We start from the raw sequence: 23,272 nt of genomic DNA on the forward strand, positions 1-23,272 counted from the left end.
AGTACTCCACCATGCTGGCCCAATGTGGATTGGCAGACTTCACACACAAAGAATTAAGAAAATTCTCTGTTATGCCAGTTTCCTCACGATGTTTTTCTTCACCGTTTGAGACACTTGATATTTAATTTCTTAAAATACACACAATTGAAGAGTTGGAGGTGCATGCCCAGGACCAGATTTGAACCCACACCCTCCGGATTTGGAGGCAGAGGTCATAACCACTGGGCTATCACAGCTCTAATTGATATTATGTATTTTTAAATAACTTTAGTGTTATCAAATTACTGAATGATAATTTTCTTATCAAAATAAGTTCAATAGTTTTCTAAGTAACAGTGGGTCTACAATTAATTTGACAATTAATTAATTGGTGCTGTTTTATTTTGTAGACTGATGAGAACAGCTTCCTGCTTCGGTTGAAGATAGTTGGGGCATATTCATTGGCAAAAAAAGACATTTTTGGTGCTAGGTGAGTTTTCTATACTTATACTAATATTATGAAGAAAGATTTTATTGATTCTTTGTTTGTATTTATGATAAACAATAATTATAACTCAAAGCATTATCAATAATTACAATACAAAACATTATTGCACAAAATCACTAACGCGACTGGCAGCGTGACGGCGTTTACGCTGCCTAACAAACAAATGAGTCCAAGTCATCAAATACTATCTTATTTTGATACCTCCCATATACAATAACATATTATAATGAATGTTAATACCACCTGTAATTGAGGAACACATGGCCTGTTATTTGTAAAGTTGTTTGAATAATGAAATCAATGTGTTTCAGTGACCCATATGTCCGCGTGGAGTTGCAGAAGGTGGACGGTGATGTCACGCTTGAAACTTTTCTTACGAAAACCAAGAAAAAGGTATCTAATATACATACTACATCTTAAAATAAACGCGATTCTGCTATTTTAAACTCGTCGACGAACTTAAAAACCGATGCGATGCGATGCGTGCGATGTGATGTGGACGTCTGCCTCTAGGATGTGCTCCATAAGATATCTCTTTATGAGAAAAAATACATTATTTTCGACCAATAGCAGTGGCATCGAAAGGGGTATATTCGATGCTGCCGCTATTGGCGGTGTGATTTGAAGTCAAGGGGACCAGTCTGAGGAGGACAACAGTATTGGTCATAATTAAAATATATGTCAAATATTAAAAAAAAGTTTTTTTTTCTTGATGATGTCATTACGGCATGCTAAAACGTTAGGTGCCTTTATACTCAGTCAGATACTGTAGTTTTGTACATACGAGTAGTGCCAGTTACATTTTTAATTATTTTTTTAAATTATTTTCAGACCCTGAACCCAGTATGGAATCAGGAGTTTGTATTCAGGGTAAGTTTTGACATAATTGCGTGTTAAGAGTATATTGTCTGTATTGTAACAACAATATTGTTCTGTGGAGATAACTGAACTAATACCATTTGTTATCGCCGCGTTGCAACGACTTGCGTTACTGACGGCTTCAGTGTGCTCGTGGCGTTCGAGCCGTCTACATCTGTTGTTGTGTAATTCTTTATGGGGTACTTAGGATAGGCGGGGAGAGTGACTTGTGGGAAAAAGGGGAGTGTTTGTTAACAGTCAAAGGTACCTTTAACCCTATACATAGCGTTCACAAGTGCGTGACTTCACTCAAGGTCATTCTCTGCCATTCTAGGGTCTTATTTTGGTTACAGTTTGATTTATTAATTAAGTTGTCCTGACAAATGTTGTGAATCATAACCTCTGTTCGACATTAGTTTTCTTATTTTTGTAATCTAAGTCTGCTAAAGTCTCCTTTCGGTTTCTACACAGCATCGTATGGCAACGCTAAATCACTTTGCAGTACGCCTTTGCAGGGTGGTAACTAGCCACGGCCGAAGTCTCTCACCAGCCAGACCTGGACCAATTAAGAAAACCTCAATAAGCCCATCTGGGGTTCGGACCCAGGACCTCCGTCTTGTAAATCTACCGCGCACATCACGGAGGCCAATAGACTATAGTAACTGGCAGTATCAAAAAATTATATTTTTTATTGGCATTTCCTCCAGGTGAAGCCCCAGGAGCAGAAGCTGCTCATCCAGGTGTTCGACGAGAACCGCCTGACGCGCGACGACTTCCTCGGCATGGTGGAGATCCCGCTGACGGGCGCGCCGGTGGAGAGCGCCGCGCAGACGCGCGCGCCGCCCGCCAAGTACCCGCTGCGCCCGCGCAGGTCGGTGTAAGTAGACGCGCATGAGTGCTTTTTTGTTTTTTATTTTTTTTTATTTTTAGATTTTTTTTTTTAATTTAGTTTATTTTTTGTTTTTAATCTCTTTTTTATTGTAATTTACTAGCGGACGCCCGCGTATTCGTCGCGTGGCGTGAAAAACTAAATTCGTGGGAATTTAGTTTTTCACAAATCCCTCGGGAACCATGGATTTTTTCGGGGTAAAAAGTAGCCTATGTCCATGCTATAATATATCTCAATACCAAATTTCAGCTAATTCGGTTAAATAGTCGAGGCGTGAAAGAGTAACAAATATTCATATCATTAAAATCATCAGTTTTCGCAAATCTCGGGAAACCATGGATTTTTCGGGAAAAAAAGTAGCCTATGTAAAGTAAAGTAGCCTATGCAAATTTTAGCCAAATCGCTTTAGTAGTAGCGGCGTTAAAGAGTAACAAACATCCAAACATCCATACAAACTTTCGCGTTTATTATTAGTAGGATTTATAGTGTTATGTCAGGATTGTTTGAATAATATCTGTAACATAAAAAACCAAAACCCATGTCAGACCCGGAAGGAGATGAGAGACCGACTAGAGAGTTACCGATATTGTCATTCAACATTCTTGATTTATTTTATTCTTGTTTTTAAATTATTTATTACTCATTTATAAGTTTATTTCAATTAATAAACATAATCTGCTTCTTTTGATGTGTGTGTGACAGAAACTTTTGATTAAAACAAATTGTATCTGCTTTGGTTAGCCTAATGTGTGTTTTCACCTCCTAAAGTTATCTTAATTTAAAGTTTGTTAACATTGTTTAAGGGCTATTTTTTAATGTAGCTAGATTTGTTGGCTATTATTAGTATTTGTTTTTACTTTGAGTAATGTATTTATTATTTGGTAATTTTGCTATTTTTATATCAGTATATGGAACCATAGAGTGGGCCTTATTAGAAGGCTCAAAGTCACTTGGCGGGCGATGGAGCGAGCTATGCTTGGAGTTTCTCTACGTGATCGAATCAGAAATGAGGAGATCCGCAGACGAACCAAAGTCACTGACATGGCTCAGTGAGTCGCGAAGCTGAAGTGGCCACATAGTTCGAAGAGCCGATGGACGTTGGGGTCCCAAGTTGCTGACATGGCAACCCCGCACCGGAAAGCGCAGTGTTGGTCGATCACCCACTAGGTGGATCGAGGATATCAAGCGAGTTGGATGCTGGCGGCTCGAGACTGTTGTGCTTGGAGGTCCATGCAAGAGGCCTATGTCCAGCAGTGGACGTCTATTGGTTGATAATGGTGCTGGTGATGGTGGATACGTGGTGGATAATACTAATAAAACTAACTGTAACAGGTTATATTCTGTACATTGAAGATATTTTGAAATGTTTTGTTGAAGAGCATTATATAATCGATTATCGATATTGATCGATCTTGGTCTGTCTGTCTGCCTGTCTGTATGTCTGGCTGTGTTTTTTGTTGACCGAAATCACGCTTCATCACGCTGAATCTACTAAATTAATTCTATAAATAAAGTTATATACTTTTGTCACGAAAATAAAATCAGAAGGGGTTGAAATGGGGGTGAAAAGTTGGGTAGTCCTTTTTTATTTTAAACTAGCGGACGCCCGCGACTTCGTCCGCCTAAAACCCTGAAACCCTACTACTACCCTACCCTACTCCTACTCTACAGCTACCATACCCCTAACCTACTCCTACCATACCCCTACCCTACCCCTACACTACTACCAGACGGAAGCTAAAAAATGGAGTAACTTCTCCCGTTTTCCCAACATTTCCCTTCACTGCTCTGCTCCTATTGATCGTAGCGTGATGAAAAGTATACTATTATAACCTGCCCAGGAGTATGAAAAATAATTGTACCAAGTTTCGTTAAAATCCGTCGAGTAGTTTTTGTTTCTATAAAGAACATACAGACAGACAGACAGACAGACAGAAAGACAGACAGACAGACAAAAAATTTACTGATTGCATTTTTGGCATCAGTATCGATCACTAATCACCCCCTGATAGTTATTTTGGAAATATATTTCATGTACAGAATTGACCACTTTACAGATTTATTATAAGTATAGATTTAAAGTTATAAGGTTTAAAAGGGGTTGTAGTTTTTTTTTAATCTAAATCGTTCATGTTCTAGTTATATTCTTGTAAAATGATTAGTGGTCAATTTAATACACAAATATTTTTGCGTGTTTTTTGTGTTTTTTATGTTTACCCTTCAAATAGGGGTCTTTTCGGAAACCGGTTTTTTCCGGAGGCTGGTAGTCAAACCTACGAGCGAGACGATTCGTATACGGTTAATTTGCTCGTATTGCAGCGCTCGGTCCCGCGTGCGCGGCTACATCGAGGTGTACCACGCGCTGGTGGGGCGCGTGGGCGAGCCCGGCGCGGAGCCGGCGCCCGAGCCCGCGCCCGACGGCTGGGAGATGGTGGAGCCTGCGCCCCAGGTGGGCACTGTGCAGCCGGTGAGTCACAGCTTCGCTACTTCGTTCGTGACACTCCCGTGGTATGCGGGCGACGGGAAGGGAACTGCATGGGTGTGAAGTCGCTGGGCTGGAAGTTTGGTGCAGTCACAGCTTCGCTACTTCGGTGGTAACACTCCCGATGATATGCGGGCGACGGGAAGGGAAGAACTGCATGGGTGTGAAGTCGCTGGGCTGGAAGTTTGGTGCAGTCACAGCTTCGCTACTTCGTTGGTGACACTCCCGATGATATGCGGGCGACGGGAAGGGAACTGCATGGGTGTGAAGTCGCTGGGCTGGAAGTTTGGTGCATCAGTTGTGGATTGATCTGTCATCGCTATCCACCTCCCGGCCCCCGCGGACCATCAGGAGTGTTACGAACGAATTTGCCAAGCTATAATGCCGCCCCTCTGTATGGAGGTGTGCCATGCGCTGGTAATTGAGAACTCACCAGCTATAGAACTTTGTATAGAAGTAATAAAGAATACACGGTTGGTATACATTGCAGTCTCAGACCAATTATTGTATAGGACCTGCCTCGCTAGACGTTACTTTCTGTCAAATTATATGATCAACGATCTAATGCGATTATAAAAACTGTCTCTATAGAATCGATGTTAAATAGTTGTAATCGTGTTCGTCGGTTAAAGAGCTCCGTAAAAATACCTTTTTGTGTAATTGAATTCTGTAAAAAACGGGCAAAAACTTCTAGTATAGTATCAGATATATACCAAATCTAAACTCATTTTTCTCAGAAAATGACAGACTATGAGCGCGATACAGGTCCTTCTATAATTGGTCTGAGATTGCAGTAGTGAAAGCTGAAATTTTTTAATAGGCAACCCGATCTTATGTTTTTAGTCCTACGCGCAGGCGTTTATTGTAAAGATTGTAGAAAGCTGTGGCAGTTATAAATATGTACGATGTATGGATTTTTCAAAAGTAAGCCGCTGGGAATTGGGTTGTTTACACGTCTCGCTGCTGATACATTGCAAGGATTATAATATGTTTTATAACGCACGCTTACAAGGACGTTACAGACGTCCATCAGTTTTGTTTGCATTTCATGTTCATATCACTCGAAATAAGATCGAGTTAAAATCTTAAACTTATTTCAATTATGCGCTTATTCTAGATTTTTTTTTTAATTATGTTTCTTTTCCTGTCAGATCATAGTGGAGGAGCAACCAGTAAGAGATTTATGTTGTAATGTAGATTCGCTAGATACAATAATGTTATACAATTTTTCTCTTCGAGCTGCTCAAAAATTTTTGTTTCAATCAGCCTATCCCAACAATTGTGGAACAAGCACCAGTAAGACCGTTATAATGTATATATGTAGGCTAATTAAAATTAGGGAATCGTCAAATTCATCAAGAATTTGATGAATTTGATGATTCACACCTGATTGATTGACCACCATTTACCATTCAGAACAGCATTTTTTTAAATTGGTATAGTAGTAGTGGTTATTTTCCATTCAGTTGACATCTAATCGAGTAACATACACATATAGATACTAATATATACAGGGTGCTCGGGAGTGTTTCCCATAACTACGCACTTCACTAGTAAGCTACTTCATGATATTTATCAATGGATAATTTTGGCTAGGTCATAATATAATAATAAGGGTCATATGTCCCTTATATGATGCGATATAAGGGACACAATTTAAGATATATTTACAAAAGAAATATTTTTTACTCCGAAAATATTCATTTTAAATCACATGTTCCCTAGACATTTTTTATTAATTTTTCTTAAAGAATATAACCCTAGGGTTATGGGAAATACTCCCGAGCACCCTGTATAATGGATATATTGGTAAAATGACAGAAAAAACGCGTGTGAGTGTATAAACAGAAGAAGCGTTTCATAAAGGAACTTTACTTCTGTTTTAGACACCAATATGACGTGACGGGTAGCAGCGACAGTTATTGTACCATCATTTTATGGTAGAGGAAACACCTCGAGCAGGTCCCAGGACTTGTGACCTTGGGTGTAGGTTTAAGGGATCCCTTTAGAATGCATTAATACTCACCTCCCCTGCCCGACATGTTCTCCATGCCCACGAAACAATTTATGATCAATAATTACAACATAGAACATTATTGCACAAAATCACTAAGGCGATTCAGCGTGACGGTGTTTACGCTGCCTAACAATAAACTGAACTGAAGTCATCAAATATCCTCTTATTTATATCATCACTGTTGCAATAACTTCGTACAAATACCTCCTTTTTAAATAATGAATGTTAATACAGGATCTCGTAACTCCAATGTCTATTGACAAAGTGATCTTATCAATCTAAAGCTAAACTGAATCCCAAAAGTATGTAAGGTATAAACGCTGCTAAGGTTTGAAATATTTTGCCAATGTGTTTTTTTCCTAATTAAAATATACCCAAATTAGTTCATTTCAAGTAAACTTACCTAGCTACCTAGCTAATACTTCCTTGAGGTCCTGTTTCCTAGCTAGTGTGGCTTTACCATGGCAGTTTTCATTTAATAAACCCCATATTGTGTGCCAAATACTAATAATTCTTGTGAGTGTGCCCGTGTATTAACGTACGTGTGTGCGTAGATATAACTGCGTGCGAGATTGCGTGCTTGTAACTGACTATATGTGTAATAAATTTGTTTCACGTAATATAGTATATTTATTATCTCCGCACTGAAAATAGAGCATATATTAATTGTTTTATTATTATTATTCAGACTCCTATGACAAGCGTGGACTATGATGATTCAGTAAGATTATTTTAATTTCTCAATACGTACGGTTTGCTAGATACTATACGGGAGCGTGATAATTATTTGTGTTTGTTTTATTTGAAGATTTTATTTTATTTTTATTGGCGTATGCTCCTTAATATTAGGTCATCTCAAACGAGCTATCGTTAATAAAATATTGTGACTATTTTAATTAATAATAGCAAATAAATTAATTAATCACTATTTAGCGTCATTTTGTTGTACATAAGCATGCTAGTTGTAACGCAGTGTAGTATAAATGCGGTTTATCAGGCATAGTTCAGCGCTGTTGAAATAAAATCTCTATCACAATAGTCATAAAGCTTGGTTTTGAATGGCACTAGGTGTCGTCGATTCCGTCGCTGACCGGGGACGACTGGCAGCTTGTGGAGGCGACGGACTTTGACGTTGTAGGTTCACTTTTATTATCAAAAACGCTTGCACATGATTGCATGGATTTTGCTTACGACAGCTATCTCACTGGCGTTTTGTAAACGCTAGCGTTTTTTGAACGTTCGACCAGCTTTATCGCTGCGCAAACATGGCGGAAACGTCGCGATTTTTAGTGACAAAAGTTTGTTACACATGGGATTACAGTTGTAGTCAATCTATTCCAGGTCTGTTTAGCTTTAAATATAGTGGGTAAGTTGACAGACCATTCGCGTTAATGTGCATAAACTGAATGTTCGTTTCGCTACAGAATAACGTTGATAAGATAACGGTGACGTTTGGTAGACGTCGAAGAAACGAACAAAAACCGCCAGTGTGATAGCGGCCTTAGAGAAGACGAAGATTTAAGTTATAAAGTACGCTCTCGCTTGTCGCTTCTATATTATCTGTCATCGTACCTACTTCTTCAACCAGCTTACTGTTTATTTGGAGACATACATTGCGACCATATAATACGAATCTCCAAATATGACCTGCTCCAGCTTATTATCCAGGGAAAGGTAAAGGGCAAAAGGCCTGGAACGTACATCTTGGCTTAAGAACTTACGCAAAAGGTTTAACCCTTCAAAGCTACAACGGTGTTTTTACATCCAAGTGATTTAGTTTTGTGTCTATGTCTTTTTTCGTTCTTAACGCAACGCATATTCCTTGTATTCTCCCAAGTAATAACTAGAATACGCGGGGGAAGAAAGCGCTACCCCTGGTTTCGAGATTTACTCGCAACCCGGTGTTTTTACACCCATTGTAGTCATAGTATATACAAAATCATTGTAGCCTTTAAAAGTTAATATGATATTCAAGATCCTTGACACTCCAATCATTTTAATGCAAAGTGTATGTCTTGATTGCTCGACGCGGCCTTCGGGCGGGTTTGCGTAATTCTACAGAACATTTAGAACTTCATACAAGCAGGTTTCTTAGAGCGATTCGTGTTGGGATGTGCTCAGTCCCCTTTAGAGTGTTAGAACGAGCTTTCGTTTACACTTATACGTCAAGAAAGAATGCTCATTTTCAAAATTCATTTAATGCAAGTAGGCTCAGTTTACAAGCACATTTGAAACGTCATTTTTGACCATTTATAAAGACTCTACTACCGGTTCGTAAGGCAGGTTCTGCTGAGAAGACCCTGCAAGAAACTCAACCGTTGCTCTTTTAAAAAAATCATACAGTATTATAATTTACAATTGATAACAACATCACAATTTCTTATAGTTTAACTTCCTGTGTAAAAGTGGAAGCTGATCCAATGGTTTCCAAGCACTTTTGTCATTATGGAACTCTTTCTCTAGATCTATGTTTATTTGGTTAAAACCCACCTTAAGCAACTGTTTGTCGGTAGGCGATCGGCGGAGACGTGCTGCCGCCCGGCTGGGAGGAGCGGCAGGACGCGAACGGGCGCACGTACTACGTGAACCACATAGCGCGCTCCACGCAGTGGGAGAGGCCGACGCTCACGTGAGTCACTTGTACATCTTTTTTACCAATTTTGTAAGTGCCATATGACCTCTGCCTTCGATTCGGAGGGCGTTGGTTCCAATCCGATCCGGGGAACATATCAGTTATGTGCATTTTAAAATTTAATATCAATTTAACATCGTGAGGAAACCTGCATACCATAGAATTTTCAGTAATAAAAGTAATTTATTGAAGATTTAAAATGATCTTTTATTATATTGAATTTTGGTTTTTGGATAGTCGTGGTATGTGTCTCAAACATCGTGAGGAAACCTGCATACTAGAGAATTTTCTTAATTCTCTGCGTGTGTGAAGTCTGCCTATCCGCATTCGGCCAGCGTGGTGGACTAAGGCCTAAACCCTTTCATTCTGAGAGGAGACAGGAGACAGACGGCTCAACAGTGAGCCGAATATGGGTTGTCAATAATGAATTGCCATATTATGCTCCTTAATGGGACCTCAGCGGTGTCACCGGAGCCGAAGGCAGAAGCAAAAGAGATGGGTGGAACTACTCTCTAAGGTTGTGTCCTCTGGGACTCGGACCTCGGCTTAGAGGGCCGTGCTGGAAGAGTGTTTTGGCCCCGCTTTTTTTTTTCTGATTGTCTAAATGCCATATTATGCTCCTTGGTGTGATCTTAGCGGGGACCCCAGCGGCGACACCGGGAGTTTTGGGAGGCCTGATGTGGGGATGGCAGAAGCAAGTCTGCGCGCGTGTGAAATCGTGCGTGCGAGGAAGTGGCGTGCATAAGTCGTGGGTTTTTCATTCATCGCTACACGCCCCCCGTCCCGCACGCCACATCGGGAGTGTTACGAACGAAGTTGCTAAGCTATAGATCTGTTGTGTTGTTTGTGACAGAAAACACTGACAGTAGAGCAAAATTTCAACTTATTTATTTGCTTAGTTATAATAATATTTCTGATTTTCATCAACTGCTCGGTATTACTCCAACAGGCGTAACATAAGTATAGAGTCCCAAGCTGAGCGCATGGAGACAGCGGTGACGGAGTTCCAGCGAAGGTTCCACATATCCGCTGACGACGAGCACGCGCCCACGCGTGGGCTGAGCCCCGCCCCGGGCACGCCCACGCCGCCCACGAGTCTGCCCACGACACTGCCAGCGTCACCGCCCACGAGTTTGCCGTCTATGCCCGCCGCGCCTTCTCAGGTCTGTAACGTAGTAAGGATCGAATAGGGACTTGATAACAGTCTAGCATCCAAGTTTCATTACTCACGGACTGTATAAGAACTGGACACAAGCTGTAAATTTGCAATTTTTGTTGTGTTGGCGTAACTGCAAACATTTGGTCTTGTATTAGGCTAGGCCGTGGCTAGTTAATCAAAGAGGTACCGGCATGCGATTTAGCGTTCCGGTACGATGCCGTGTTGAAACCGTCTTCCAAAAAGCCTTCCATCGTCACTTAACATCAAGTGAGATCGCAGTAATCTAAGCTATCATTCAATAAAAAAAAAACAACATGTGCGTCTCGGGACGACAGAAGTAATTAAACCTGCCTCATGCGTTAGGCAAAGACAAGCCAGACAGAGAGGCGCCGTAACGCGTTACGTTACGATACAGCACTTCTAAAAGCATTCATGTAACTATCCCACGAAATATGTGTGAATGTGATTTGCAGTTCTGATGCAGTTACGCCAACCGTGCAAAGCTTTATCAGTTTGTGTATACTAATATATTTTATTAGGTTCAATTTTATAAGGGCACATGGTCACTTGTCAGTTACGTCAATAACAACTCACTGCTCAATCAAGATGGTTAATTAATACGACGTTTTAATGTCTTTCACTCTCATTTTAATGTTGTTGATTTAGCACATATGTCGTATGGTACATTGACGTAACTGACATGTGTATTATGTACTCTAATTAAACTAAAAAAATCCTCCGAATTATCACTATATAGGTTACTGAGCAGTTTAACTGTGGAATTTGTAGACGTGGTAGAGGCACCCCTAGGGGATCATTCAGCCGCTGAATGTCGAATTTAACCTCTATTTGTTTGAGAAGTTGAGGCTCGGCTGAATGAACCCCTGGGGGTGCCCCTAAAACGTCTATGAATTCCACTGTAAGAGAGTAAAAGTTCTGACGTAATTTTATCGGAAATTATTCATGCAATGGGACATTATAAAAATAATGCTTCTAAGGGAAAGTTCAAAAACTTATTGTCTTGAATTTTCTACATTATTCGGAGATGCCACTTCATATTTTTGTTCAACTTTTTTTTATGGTTGGCATGATTATAAAAATTAAGAGATATATGGAAGCAATTCTTCGAATGATGGCAGATCCCTATCAGAAAATTGAGTTTATATTGTTTTGAGACCTTAGCTACTAGTGTTTCTTCAGATGTTTGTTGTAGGGACCATACAGACGCGCAATATTTTAATTGCTTTCACAGTGAAAATAGATGTTTAAGTTTACTATTTGAATTATAACCTATTACTTTATTATAATGAATTGAAATGTAATGTATTGAGGATTTTAAATGATCTTTTATTATATTGAATTTTGGTTTTTGGTTTTTGGATAGACGTAGACGTGGTACGGAGGTCGCAATTTTGCGCTGCGTAAACATATATTCGACGAACATATTCGTATGTTAGTCGAGGAGAGAAATCAGTTGTTTATAAGAAACACTAGTGAGAAGGGTCTCTGAACCAGTACATTCGAGTATTTAATAAATCAGCTTCAATTCGCTGTTTTTTAGGATTTTTTCATTATTATTATTTGATTCTGCATGCGAATGTTTACGTAGCTTGGACGCATTTGCATGCAACAGAGTAACGGTCAGTTCTTTAAGAAAATAATTAAGAAATACAACTTTTTTGATTGTCATTTGCATTTTTCGCATTATATTACACGTAATCGATAGGTTTGCATGACGTATTTTAAACTCCGAACATTACCATTCGATGATTCACAATTACATGACATGATCGGAAATCATGGTGTCCTTTTTCTCTGTGAAACATTGAAAAGGGATAGGCTCTACATTTACATTTATCTTTGTAACTGTTATAATTAAAAGCATACAAATTAGTAGTGTGTAGAGAATGGAATAATTTGCTTGATGGGAACCATGGCGGTATGCTCTAAGTCACAGAGGGAAGTCTTTTGCAGGATATGCTTTTTTTATACCGAAGAAAAATTTGTCAACAGGATGTTTATGTCCATACAGTCACAGAAAAAAGTTTCCCTTTTGAAAACATTAAAAATCTCAACTAATTTAATCGAGTTCTTTATGCGTTTTGTTTTTGCAATCATATTCTATTTCAATTATTATATAACATACTTAAGAATATAATTTTCTAACAATTAGTTCTAGAGAATGTATGGAAAATTATACCGTTACTTTAATTACAATATATTTTTCTATTTAAATTTGTGACGGATAGATTAAATTAAAACTCATTGCGGTGTTGGTAAACACTTTGGAACATCATAAAATATGCAGCAATTAATCAGTTTTCCATTACATATTTCATAATGTTTCACTGTAGTATCTAGGAGTTTTTTCGCAGCATGGGCTTTAGCTGGGTCATTGGGAAACTAACGTAAAATAAATTAATTTATTGCGTGAATCTCTCGGAAATGGATTCCTTAAATTCCGAAAAGTTCATTAACTTAAAAGGGAATAATGCAAGTGAACAGGACAATACAGGAAAATCAACATGATGACAAAGGAAATTGTCATCTAAATCATTAGTTTGGCTGTTTTGAAGGTAAGGGAATATAAAATACGAGGTGCCAGGGACGAGGCTAGCATATCGGCTTCGGAAACTGTATTCGTGTGGTCAGTACCATCTAAAGGTATGGTTGCGATGCAGCTGTGGATTATAGCGTTTTGTTCAAATATAGTGTTAGTGATAGGTGATATTAAAACTTCTGGTTTCATAATTAGCCAATTGCCGTAAATCTTTTGCACGAAAAACATTACGGTATTGCAAATCATATAGATTCATACGAGCCTGTTAGATTTGTTTGCGGCATACATCTACGGTCTGCAGCGTTTTCAATCATACCTTTAGTTCAAATTGTACACATTTTACATACTTGTGACTAATTATTTTAATACTGTAATACAATGTCACAATGTTCAATGGTACACGGTGATCTAATAACACTTCATATGAACATTCATTTTCACGTCACAACTAATTTTATTAACTTGGATTAGTTTGCGGAATATCAAAGCGAACAATTTGCGAAATATTTTCTATACACGTCATATAAATTTCAACAAATAATCGTAAATCAGGGCGTATTTCGGTCGAGTAGTCTTGTATTTAAGTAGCGTTTTCGCAAATTGTACGTTTACTGAATGGAATCGGGTGTGATTACAAAAACATCGTGTTGTCCTCACTTGTCATAGACAATTCGGCGCTTGTTGACTTTTCAGTTTTGTGACTTATTTGCCGACGTTACATAGAAATATGAATTTATTTTTGGCCAAAATTCCAAAATCTAGAATAAAAACAATTAATAAAACACAACAATATATTGGAAATAGGACTGTAATGAAAAATCAATGTTTTTTCAGCTTTTTCTAAGTAATCTAGTTTAGGGAACGATATCAGAGCCTTAAGGGCACCTTTTTGCGTGAAATATTCTTTCCAAAATCCTGAAAAATTATCAATAACAAAGTAATCTATAACTGGAAAGGTTAACGCAAAATTGTGCTCTGTAGCTTTAGTTGGATTTAGGATTTTAATTCTAAAATTTTTGTAAAGAAAAATATAACTAGCAAGAAGTATCAATTCAAAATCTCTAACAGGAGGAAGTGAGTGATAGGCGAGCTGAATCGACTGAAAACACGCCATACGCTACGCCGATCCTTTCCCCCGAGTTGAGGGACCAAGTGACTGTTGAAACTGCAGCAAACATAAGCAACGACTGTGATACTAACGTAAGAGATAATCAGAACGAGGAAGACGATGTCGTGTGCGCGAACGAGAATGTTCAACGCACGGCGGAGACAGAAAACAAACAGACAGAGGAAACTGTCAACAATGCTCAAGATTCATCCAATGAGAATCAAAATTCTAGTCAAGAGACCGACGAGTCTGAAGTTAATGAAGTTGACGCACGACCTTCGAATGAAGTCGTCGTAGCGAATGATGTAGAATCTAATGGAGTGATAGATCAAGATTTAGATGACATAGACGATAGAGATGATAGAGACGATAGAGATGATGATGCCAGAACTGAGATAGAGGAAATAGTATTTGGAAGGGAGAGGACATTGACGGAGGAGACTGGTGATGATTCCACGGAATCGTTGACCTTCGATGAGAATCATTTCAGCACACCCACGGGTGGAGCGACTCCGAGGAGGAGATCCACTTCAAGGCGTAGGAGGACTACGACAAGCTCTATGGATGACTCGGAGGTAAGCTGCCAGCGAGATTACGGGCGTGACTGTACCAGTTGGGTTATATTGGTGGCGTGACGACGGCTTCCATTCAATCTTTTCCATTTTATTGATGGTGAATATCCGACAACTTTTGATGATTTAACGGCTGAAATTGCGACTTCGAATTACAGTGGAGATTCGATTTTCTGGACCTCACTTATACCTACAGATTTGTGATTTGTGACAAGAACAAGTAACTATAGATGACAATGTGGGAAAGATACGTTGGGGGATTGCTATTTTTTCAAGAGTCAATTGATCAATCTAGTCAATCGAATCTCCACTGTCATCTGTAAGAGCCTTGGTTTTAAGAGTTTGAGTTGTCAATTTATAAACCTTTCCGGGAATTTTTGTATCTTATTTCTTACGCAATAAGGTTTATATTAGACTTGATTAAAGGCAAAGTTGCGCCGCCAATGTAAACCGCTAAATATGTGTAATCATAACCAAGTGTTACGTGTTTGAAATGTTTGGATGTGTGCGTTTTATATTTCACCATTAAAACAAATCGTCGAATAGCACTGCGTGTCACTGCCCAGCGATTGGTTTGCTATCACCGTTTGCTTTGGACGATTGTCTATGAGTGATGGACATATAGATGTTAATTTTAATTTGTGTCCTTTATTAGTAAAATACAGTAGAGACTCGATCTGGTGTTTCGCAAAGCCGTTTACACCAAACGATTTTGAGTCCCGATACGATTTCGTATCGATGAATTTAATAAGCCGAATTTTTTGCTATTTCAAAGCCGTTTGGACTTGTTACTCAAAATCCTATTAAGTAGTAGACAAAATAACAATGTTGCTAAAGATGCATAGATGAAATGTAGTGAGTTAAAAAGTGGTAAAAATCGGTTAGTTTTAGTTTAAACCGGTTAGGTTCGGTTGAAAACGCTGAGTTTCGATTAACACCGTTAAAGTTCGGGCGAAATCGGTCAGGTTCGGTTTAATATTTGTTAGGTCCGGTTAAAACCGGTTATTTGTGGTTAGGTAATCGAGTTTCTACTGTATATTATTTAATAAACTATAGCAATATTATTCTATATGTCCACGTGGACGACATTGTGAAGGACAACAGGCGTTTGTGATGTTTCTACCCGCGCTATACGCTTCACACTAACACCATGCTGTTCACTTTACTTCATCACTAACAAAATGGCGGATATTGAGCGTAACACACTAAGGCCCGGTGTCACCACTCGCTGATAGGTGTCGGATAGTCTATCTATGAATTTCATACTTTATTTCAAGCGACAAAGACAAAACTTGAGAATAAGCAGACACTATCAAGACGACGGTGATACCGCTCCTAAAAGTCGTTCACAATAACTCATTTATTCGTACTCGTATATATAATTTGCGTTTGAGGGACAATATAATCTGATTGACTTAGGAAATTATTTAATTAATTATTGTACAATATAATTTATTTTGCTATTGTACCTGACAAATCCATAAGGTGATGCCACATAAGTTTTACAAATTTATTTACAAGCCAGAAAATTCTTTCTGTCAGAAAATTTCACCAATGCTGTTTTTACAATATAGGTATAGAAAAAAGTTTTAATAATATTAATTGATTATGAAACACGGCTAAAACTCACGTGATATTAGGTCGGAGTATGCCCGACTAGTTTCGAACCCATACGGGGCCCTTAGTCATGAGCTGGTTCTTGCATCGCGGCACGATCCAAACTACGAAGTGGCTACGCGACGCGCTGCTGCTCGCATTGCGCGCGCGGAGAGGGGTTGAGTGGTGGGGAGTGAAAAATAATTTTTAATAATCGATAATCAAACAAAATGTTTGCATGTAAAAGAAGTGTGTGTACAATAAAAAGCAATATGCTCTTAATTTCTCATTTTTTAATTTTTTTTACGAAACACAACACAACACACACTTTAGGGACAAACGCACATACAGAGTCAGGGTGCTCAGATTTTAAATTCTATAATGTTCTTATGTAAAATCTTATTTTCAGGTGTGTCATATCCAAATATCTAAAATTAATCAAATAATTAAATGACTAGCAACATTAATTTTTGAGATCGTCTCGTGAACAGAAATAGATGCTTCACTTGATCGCATGTTAGCATTGGTTAAACGTTGCGATCAGTTTATGTCCTATCAGCTGGCCAATCTAACCTGCAGCGACGCTGTTAAATTAGGTTAGACTAGGACCTTTATCAGAACCAGTTTGTCCAAAAGAATGTCAAACTCTAACTACGATATACCGATTTGACCTAGTCTACACTGGTTTGTCCTGTCGCGTTTTGGGAGAACTTTTGGCGTTTGGCCTAGGCTAAACCAGTTCATCCTAAAGTCGCCATTTTCTCTTGTCCCTTACTCTGTTTTGGGATATTTTCGCTGTATATTTCATTGTTCTTTTATGTTGTTACTTTTTTAGCAGCATAACTTATTAGAAGTAAGAAAAGGTAGACAAAGTTTGATATACAAATTTAATTAACATCATTTCAACCTCTATAACTCATAAGGATTATGGCCATACATTGAGTCATATTTCGTTGAATTATTGTCAAAACTACTTAAGACGGCAATACAAAAAACCGTGTGCGTCTCGGGACGCTCGACAAAAGTAATAACCTAAACCTGCTGCCGTATGCGCGAGAGAGGGAAGCCAGACAGAGTGGCATCATAACGCGTTACGTTACTAAGCGATTTACCCTCCCAAAAGGAGTTACCACTTCAATAATTTGCTCAAAAAAACAAATTGCTCGTGCACGCCATGACCATAATATATTTTTCATTATTAAACAAAAACATGATTATATGAACCTTACATCGAGGGTATAATATGAAATGTACGTATTAATTGATTATGAAACACGGCTAAAACTCACGTGAAGTTAGGTCGGAGTATGCCCGACTAGTTTCGGACCCATACGGGGCCCTTAGTCATGAGCTGGTTCTTGCATCGCGGCACGATCCAAACTCCAAGCTGCGCGACGCACAGCTGCTCGCATTGCGCGCTAAGAGAGCTAATTCGGGTGATGACTAATTTCTATTGCTTCTCGTATCTTACGAACTACTAGAAACGTTTCATAATCAATTAATATGAATAACACACGATAGTTTAAATTCTGAAATGTACGTGTTGCAGCAATAGTTTTGATTCGTTCGGTGTGTCACGGGGAATAGCAAAATAAATTTATTGGCTGGTGGGGTAAAATATATTTATTTATTGGCTGGTGGGAGGCTTCGGCCGTGGCTAGTTACCACCCTACCGGCAAAGACGTACCGCCAAGCGATTTAGCGTTCCGGTACGATGCCGTGTAGAAACCGAAAGGAGTGTGGATTTTCATCCTCCTCCTAACAAGTTAGCCCGCTACCATCTTAGACTGCATCATCACTTACCATCAGGTGAGATTGTAGTCAAGGGCTAACTCGTAAAGGATAAAAAAAAAAAAAAAAATTATTTAATGTTAGTAATGCATTTTTGAAAAGTAGTGCTTGCTTGTATGTATGTCTGATTATTGGTTAGTATTTAAAAGCCAATTTATTTTGCATTTCCTTTTGTATCCTTGCATGTAGTTGTTTACTTGAAGTGGTTTTGTTTGTTTGACGCTCTTTCAACCTTCACATATTCCTAATTGAGTGCATGTATGTATTTAGTATGCCATTTTAAATTATCTATAATAAAGAGGATTCAGTTCTAGTGTGAACCTAAAGGCGAACTGCATTTTTCGTTTTACACTAATACGCACAATTTACACGAGACGTAGACATGGAATAAACGGAGATTTATACATAGCCATACTCTATGTGCACTGTTTACCAACAAACAAATTGAAAATTTAAGAAATTAAATATCACATGTCTCAAACGGTGAAGGAAAAACATCTTGAGGAAACCTGCGTAACAGAGAATTTTTCTTAAATCTCAGCGTGTGTGAAGTCTGCCAATCCGCATTGGGCCAGCGTGGTGGACTATTGGCCTAACCCTTCTCTTTCTGAGAGGACAGTTCGAGCTCAGCAGTGAGCCGAATATGGGTTGATAATGATGAAATTGAAAATAAGGGTATGAGTCACTAATCATTTCATGCCTAATAATAATTATAATAAACTTAAAATTAATTTGATTAATGACTTTAATATATTTTGAATAACATTTTATAAATAAAAAATCAATACATAATATAAAGTAAATCTATACTAAATTATAAAGCTGAAGAGTTTTTTTATTTATTTGAACGCGCTAATCTCAGGAACTAATGGTCCGATTTAAAAAATTCTTTCAGTGTTAAATAGCCCATTTATAGAGGAAGGATCCCCTTACTCCTGCGGGAACAGGAACCACGCGGTCGAAACCGCACGGCGTCTGCTAGTTATGAAATGACATGTTTTCTACCTTCGCTTCTTGTTTATTGGTAAATAGTGTACATCGAGTATGGCTTTAGTATAGTGACTATATACGCATAGCACGCACGCTTTGCGTACTCGACGTACATAGTTATTAGTGCGAACGAAAAGCTCCTTTTTATGCCCCCAGCTACCTGGGTTTCACCTCAACGGCCCCTATTTTTATATTTATTTACTAGGCCTTCTACTTCCCCGCTGTAGTATTTATTACATTTTTTTATATTTATTCTATTGTAGGTCTAAGATAGGTACTACGACAATCTCACGAAGAGAAAGAGACAACGCAATATTACTGGTTTGATTCTATTGGCCGACAACGACAATATTTCATTTTGTTTGTCGTGTGGTAAATTATAAGCTAGGCAAACCGCGTAACTGCCAATAAACATTTAAATGGTAGACATCGGCTGTGTTACCAACCGTTACTGTCAAAGATGTATCGCCTAGCCATTTAGCGTTCTGAAACGATATCGTGTAGAAAACGTCTAAGTCTAACTTGTACTTTTTCCTAAGTATGGCTTACTTGGAAAAGGTATAAGTTAGACTTAGAAGTTCATCTTAGATATAAGGTGAGATCATAGGGTTAACTTGTCATTTAATAAAAAAAAAGTTATGTGGTTTGCTTGGCCCTTGCGGCAACGAGGTAGAGAATTTTACTCACTGTATTATACTCAAAGCTCAAATACATTGACCTCTTATAATAAAAGGACGCACAGTCATGTAGAAAATGTCACTTAAAAACTGGCCAATATTACTTTAGCAGTTTTAGAATTATTTTAAATATTACTTTAAATATAATCTAATATTCAATAAAATCCCAAATTCAGAGCAAATTCAACCTTAAGGATTGAGTTTAAGGTTGAATTTGCAAATGCGATTACTTGAATTGAGTGCCAAGAAGTTGTGTTTGGCACTCATTGAGTAGGGATGTTTTTTGGTCGCTGATTGTGCATCCACTTGTTAATAGGAGGTCAATGCTCAAATAGAATAGTTACTTCTTGGTAGATTCGTATTTCCATACTAAAATAAGAATTCGATACATTGTACATATCGCTAATAGTAGTAGGTATACCATAAGTCGAACCAATCACATAACTTGAGTTCTCGTCATATAGGGACAAAGGAGAGTAAATTAAGAACGAATGACAGGCGAGTTTTTCATTCATTCACTCTTATCTTTATTCTCTACGAATGTAGCTGAATATTTGCTAGTAAAGATTTTTGCTAGATTCGTATTACTAAGCTAAAACAACAATACGAAACATTGTACATATCGCTTATAGTGGTTTAAATAAGGTATGGACATCTCGGATAAAAGAGTCGTGAGAGGGGTATGAAGAGAGGGGATTGACTGAAGAGCTGGCAGATGCATTCATTCATTGTGTTGCCGCCCGCATATCCACTCCCATCTGTTCTCTAACCTGCACTCCTATAAAGTCAATGTAGATTGGAGTGAGTAAAGAATGGATGGCAGAAGTGAATGAATGAATTATCTATTCATTTATTGTTGTGTGACTCTCTCGCTCTGTCAGTTAATTGGAACCTCTTTAGTCAATGTATTCCGTGAAGTCCATTTGGCTTGGATGTTGTTTGACATGTTCTTGTTCACTCTTCATCCATTAAACAGATGAGTAAAGGTCGTTTCTAATACAGAATCCATAGCCAAATGGATTTCCCACAAAAGATTGATACCACAGGGCAAGAGCTTAGTTAACCGTTTTGTCCATTAGGCTAGAGTATATCATGTATATAAGCTAATACATTAATTTCACACTGGTTTGTTAATGATAGTATGTATGTTACAAGGTAATAATTATATTGAAATCGTTTATAGGACGACACAGACGGATCGACGGATAGCACGAGGAGTAGTACGTCTAGCACCAGTCAGAGTCAGAACCTACCCAACAGCGATGGTGAGTCATGGTGCACTTCATCCATACATTAAAGTACTAAATACTCTAAGAGATGTTTTTCTTAATGCTTAATAAATGCAGATGTTCCCAGTTTGGTTAATTCTTCTCACTAGTGTATACCCTGATAGACAACCTTTTGCTTGCCATTGAATAGAAGATACTTTTTTTAACTTGTCAACTTTTGGGGAGCCCAGGGCGGCTCGGCATTAAATAAAAATTCTGTATACTACGGACCGTGAATAAAAACTGAATTGTGTAAATAATAGAGTTTAATTTTGTTTGAATAACTTTTGTCCATAGTCAAATGGATTTTTGTTTTCTATTGGTTCAAGACTAACTCGCAACATCAACATCGCATCTCTGTGATCCATATCAAACGGTTAAAAGATTAAAGCTTGTTTCACCACTTTCTTACAGCTCTTATTTTGCCTTTGTCATTTGACACAAAGTAAGAAAGTGACATAATTTATGTAGATAGACAGAAGGTCGTGAAACCGGCCTAAGGGCTTACTATTACTTACTATTTTAAAGGAAAACATTTGCAGTTATCTTTTAAATAGTCAGAGACATAATCTACACGACAGTGGTGGTGAGTACTGGATACCGATAGACAATAATTTTCTTTCTTTATACTAATATCCTCTACAATATTTTTTCATAACCCTAATGCTCAAAGTTTGTGTGTATGATATTTATGGACATCATCAAAAATGTCTTTATCTATCCTGTAAAAATCGGTACTGAGGTTGTAGTTTTTTAATTTATAACCAACCTTATTGATATGTTATAGTACTAAAGTATTAACATTAAATATTAACAAACAATTGTCTCAGGGCTGCCGCCCGGCTGGAGCATGCAGCGCGCGCCCAACGGCAGAGTGTTCTTCATCGACCACAACCAGAAGACCACCACGTGGATTGACCCCAGAACAGGTACATGAACAGTCTATACAAACCCACCAGCATCTTAAACTTTAATCTGTCTCAATACTGTGTCACTCTAGATTTTGAAGCGAAGTTTCTAAACGGACGTCTATCCTTGTGTCAATCAAGTGTTAGGTTTTATCGTTACAGTTGGGTTTCATTCAGAAATATGCTGTACTACGCCTACTACTGTAATACGCCGTTGAAGTAGGTGACCTTGGCCTCTCTAGAAGTGCAGCTAGTTCCATATTAGAACGAGTATCCAAAGCTGCTCTAATAGGATCTTGCCAAATTTGGCTAGGCAGGGAGAACAACACGAGCAGAGAACGGGGAGTGTTGATCGATCGTCAAGGAATTCCTTAACCCTGCCTACATCCTGTACATTCAGAAATGCTGGTTGGTCAGGACATTATGACGTTTGGATATAATATAACGATTTTACTGTTGAATTGACAGGTTGCGCGTCCAGCCTGCCGAGTGCGGCGGCGGCCACTGCGGGCGCTGAGGCGGACGGGCTGGGGCCGCTGCCCGAAGGCTGGGAGGAGCGCGTGCACACTGACGGACGGATCTTCTTCATCGACCACAGTGAGTGAGACGCAGCTTTCCTCCCTGAGGCTCGAAATAGGGGAAGAGATGTGCCTATGGGAGGCTAACTCAGACTAATTAGATAAAGACCTGCCTCGCAATACATTATTTTTCTGTCGTCGTATATGATCAACGATCTTATGCGATTATAAACACTGTCTCTAAAGAATCGATGTTTCATAGTTTAAAATCGTGTCCAAATCAAATCAAATCAAAAATCATTTATTTCAAGTAGGCTCAGTTTACAAGCACTTTTGACACGTCAGTTGACTATTTGTAAAGATTCTACCACCGGTTCGGAAGGCAGGTTCTGCTGAGAAGATACCGGCAAGAAACTCAACAGTTGCTCTTTTGAAAAAGTCATACAGTATTATAATTTACAATTAATAACAATTACTGTTTACATTTTTTATAGTTTTACTTTCTGTGTGAAGGTGGAAGCTGATCCAACGACCTCCAAGCATCTTTATCATTAAGGAACTCATCAATGTTGTAGTACCCTCGACTAAGTAAATGTTTTTTAACACATTGCTTAAAGCTATGCATTGGCAGGTCCATCACAGTCTTGGGGATCTTATTATAGAAGAGTACACCCAAACCTACAAAAGATTTTTTTACTCTTTGGAGACGATATGCAGAAATAACTAACTTATGCCCGTGTCTAGTAAGACGTGGGTTTAA

General features: G+C 38.5%; 1 protein-coding gene across 5 annotated transcripts in view; it reads left to right on the forward strand.

Annotated features, from left to right (window-relative positions):
* Window positions 1–23,272, forward strand: part of LOC112047654 (E3 ubiquitin-protein ligase Nedd-4) — a 42,386-nt gene that overhangs the window by 4,513 nt on the left and 14,601 nt on the right. For 2 of the 5 annotated variants that reach the window (XM_052887683.1, XM_052887686.1), the window contains exons 2-13: window positions 390–469; window positions 799–880; window positions 1,319–1,357; window positions 2,053–2,222; window positions 4,554–4,701; window positions 7,802–7,867; window positions 9,247–9,362; window positions 10,315–10,528; window positions 14,153–14,767; window positions 21,002–21,083; window positions 21,917–22,015; window positions 22,463–22,591. In XM_052887683.1, the coding sequence (XP_052743643.1) occupies window positions 390–469; window positions 799–880; window positions 1,319–1,357; window positions 2,053–2,222; window positions 4,554–4,701; window positions 7,802–7,867; window positions 9,247–9,362; window positions 10,315–10,528; window positions 14,153–14,767; window positions 21,002–21,083; window positions 21,917–22,015; window positions 22,463–22,591 (1,840 nt within the window). The remainder of the gene's footprint in view (window positions 1–389; window positions 470–798; window positions 881–1,318; window positions 1,358–2,052; window positions 2,223–4,553; window positions 4,702–7,801; window positions 7,868–9,246; window positions 9,363–10,314; window positions 10,529–14,152; window positions 14,768–21,001; window positions 21,084–21,916; window positions 22,016–22,462; window positions 22,592–23,272) is intronic. The other 3 variants (XM_052887684.1, XM_052887685.1, XM_052887687.1) reach the window with 3 other exon arrangements.

This window comes from Bicyclus anynana, chromosome 20 (assembly GCF_947172395.1).
Source record: "Bicyclus anynana chromosome 20, ilBicAnyn1.1, whole genome shotgun sequence".
Taxonomy (NCBI): Eukaryota; Metazoa; Arthropoda; class Insecta; order Lepidoptera; family Nymphalidae; genus Bicyclus; species Bicyclus anynana.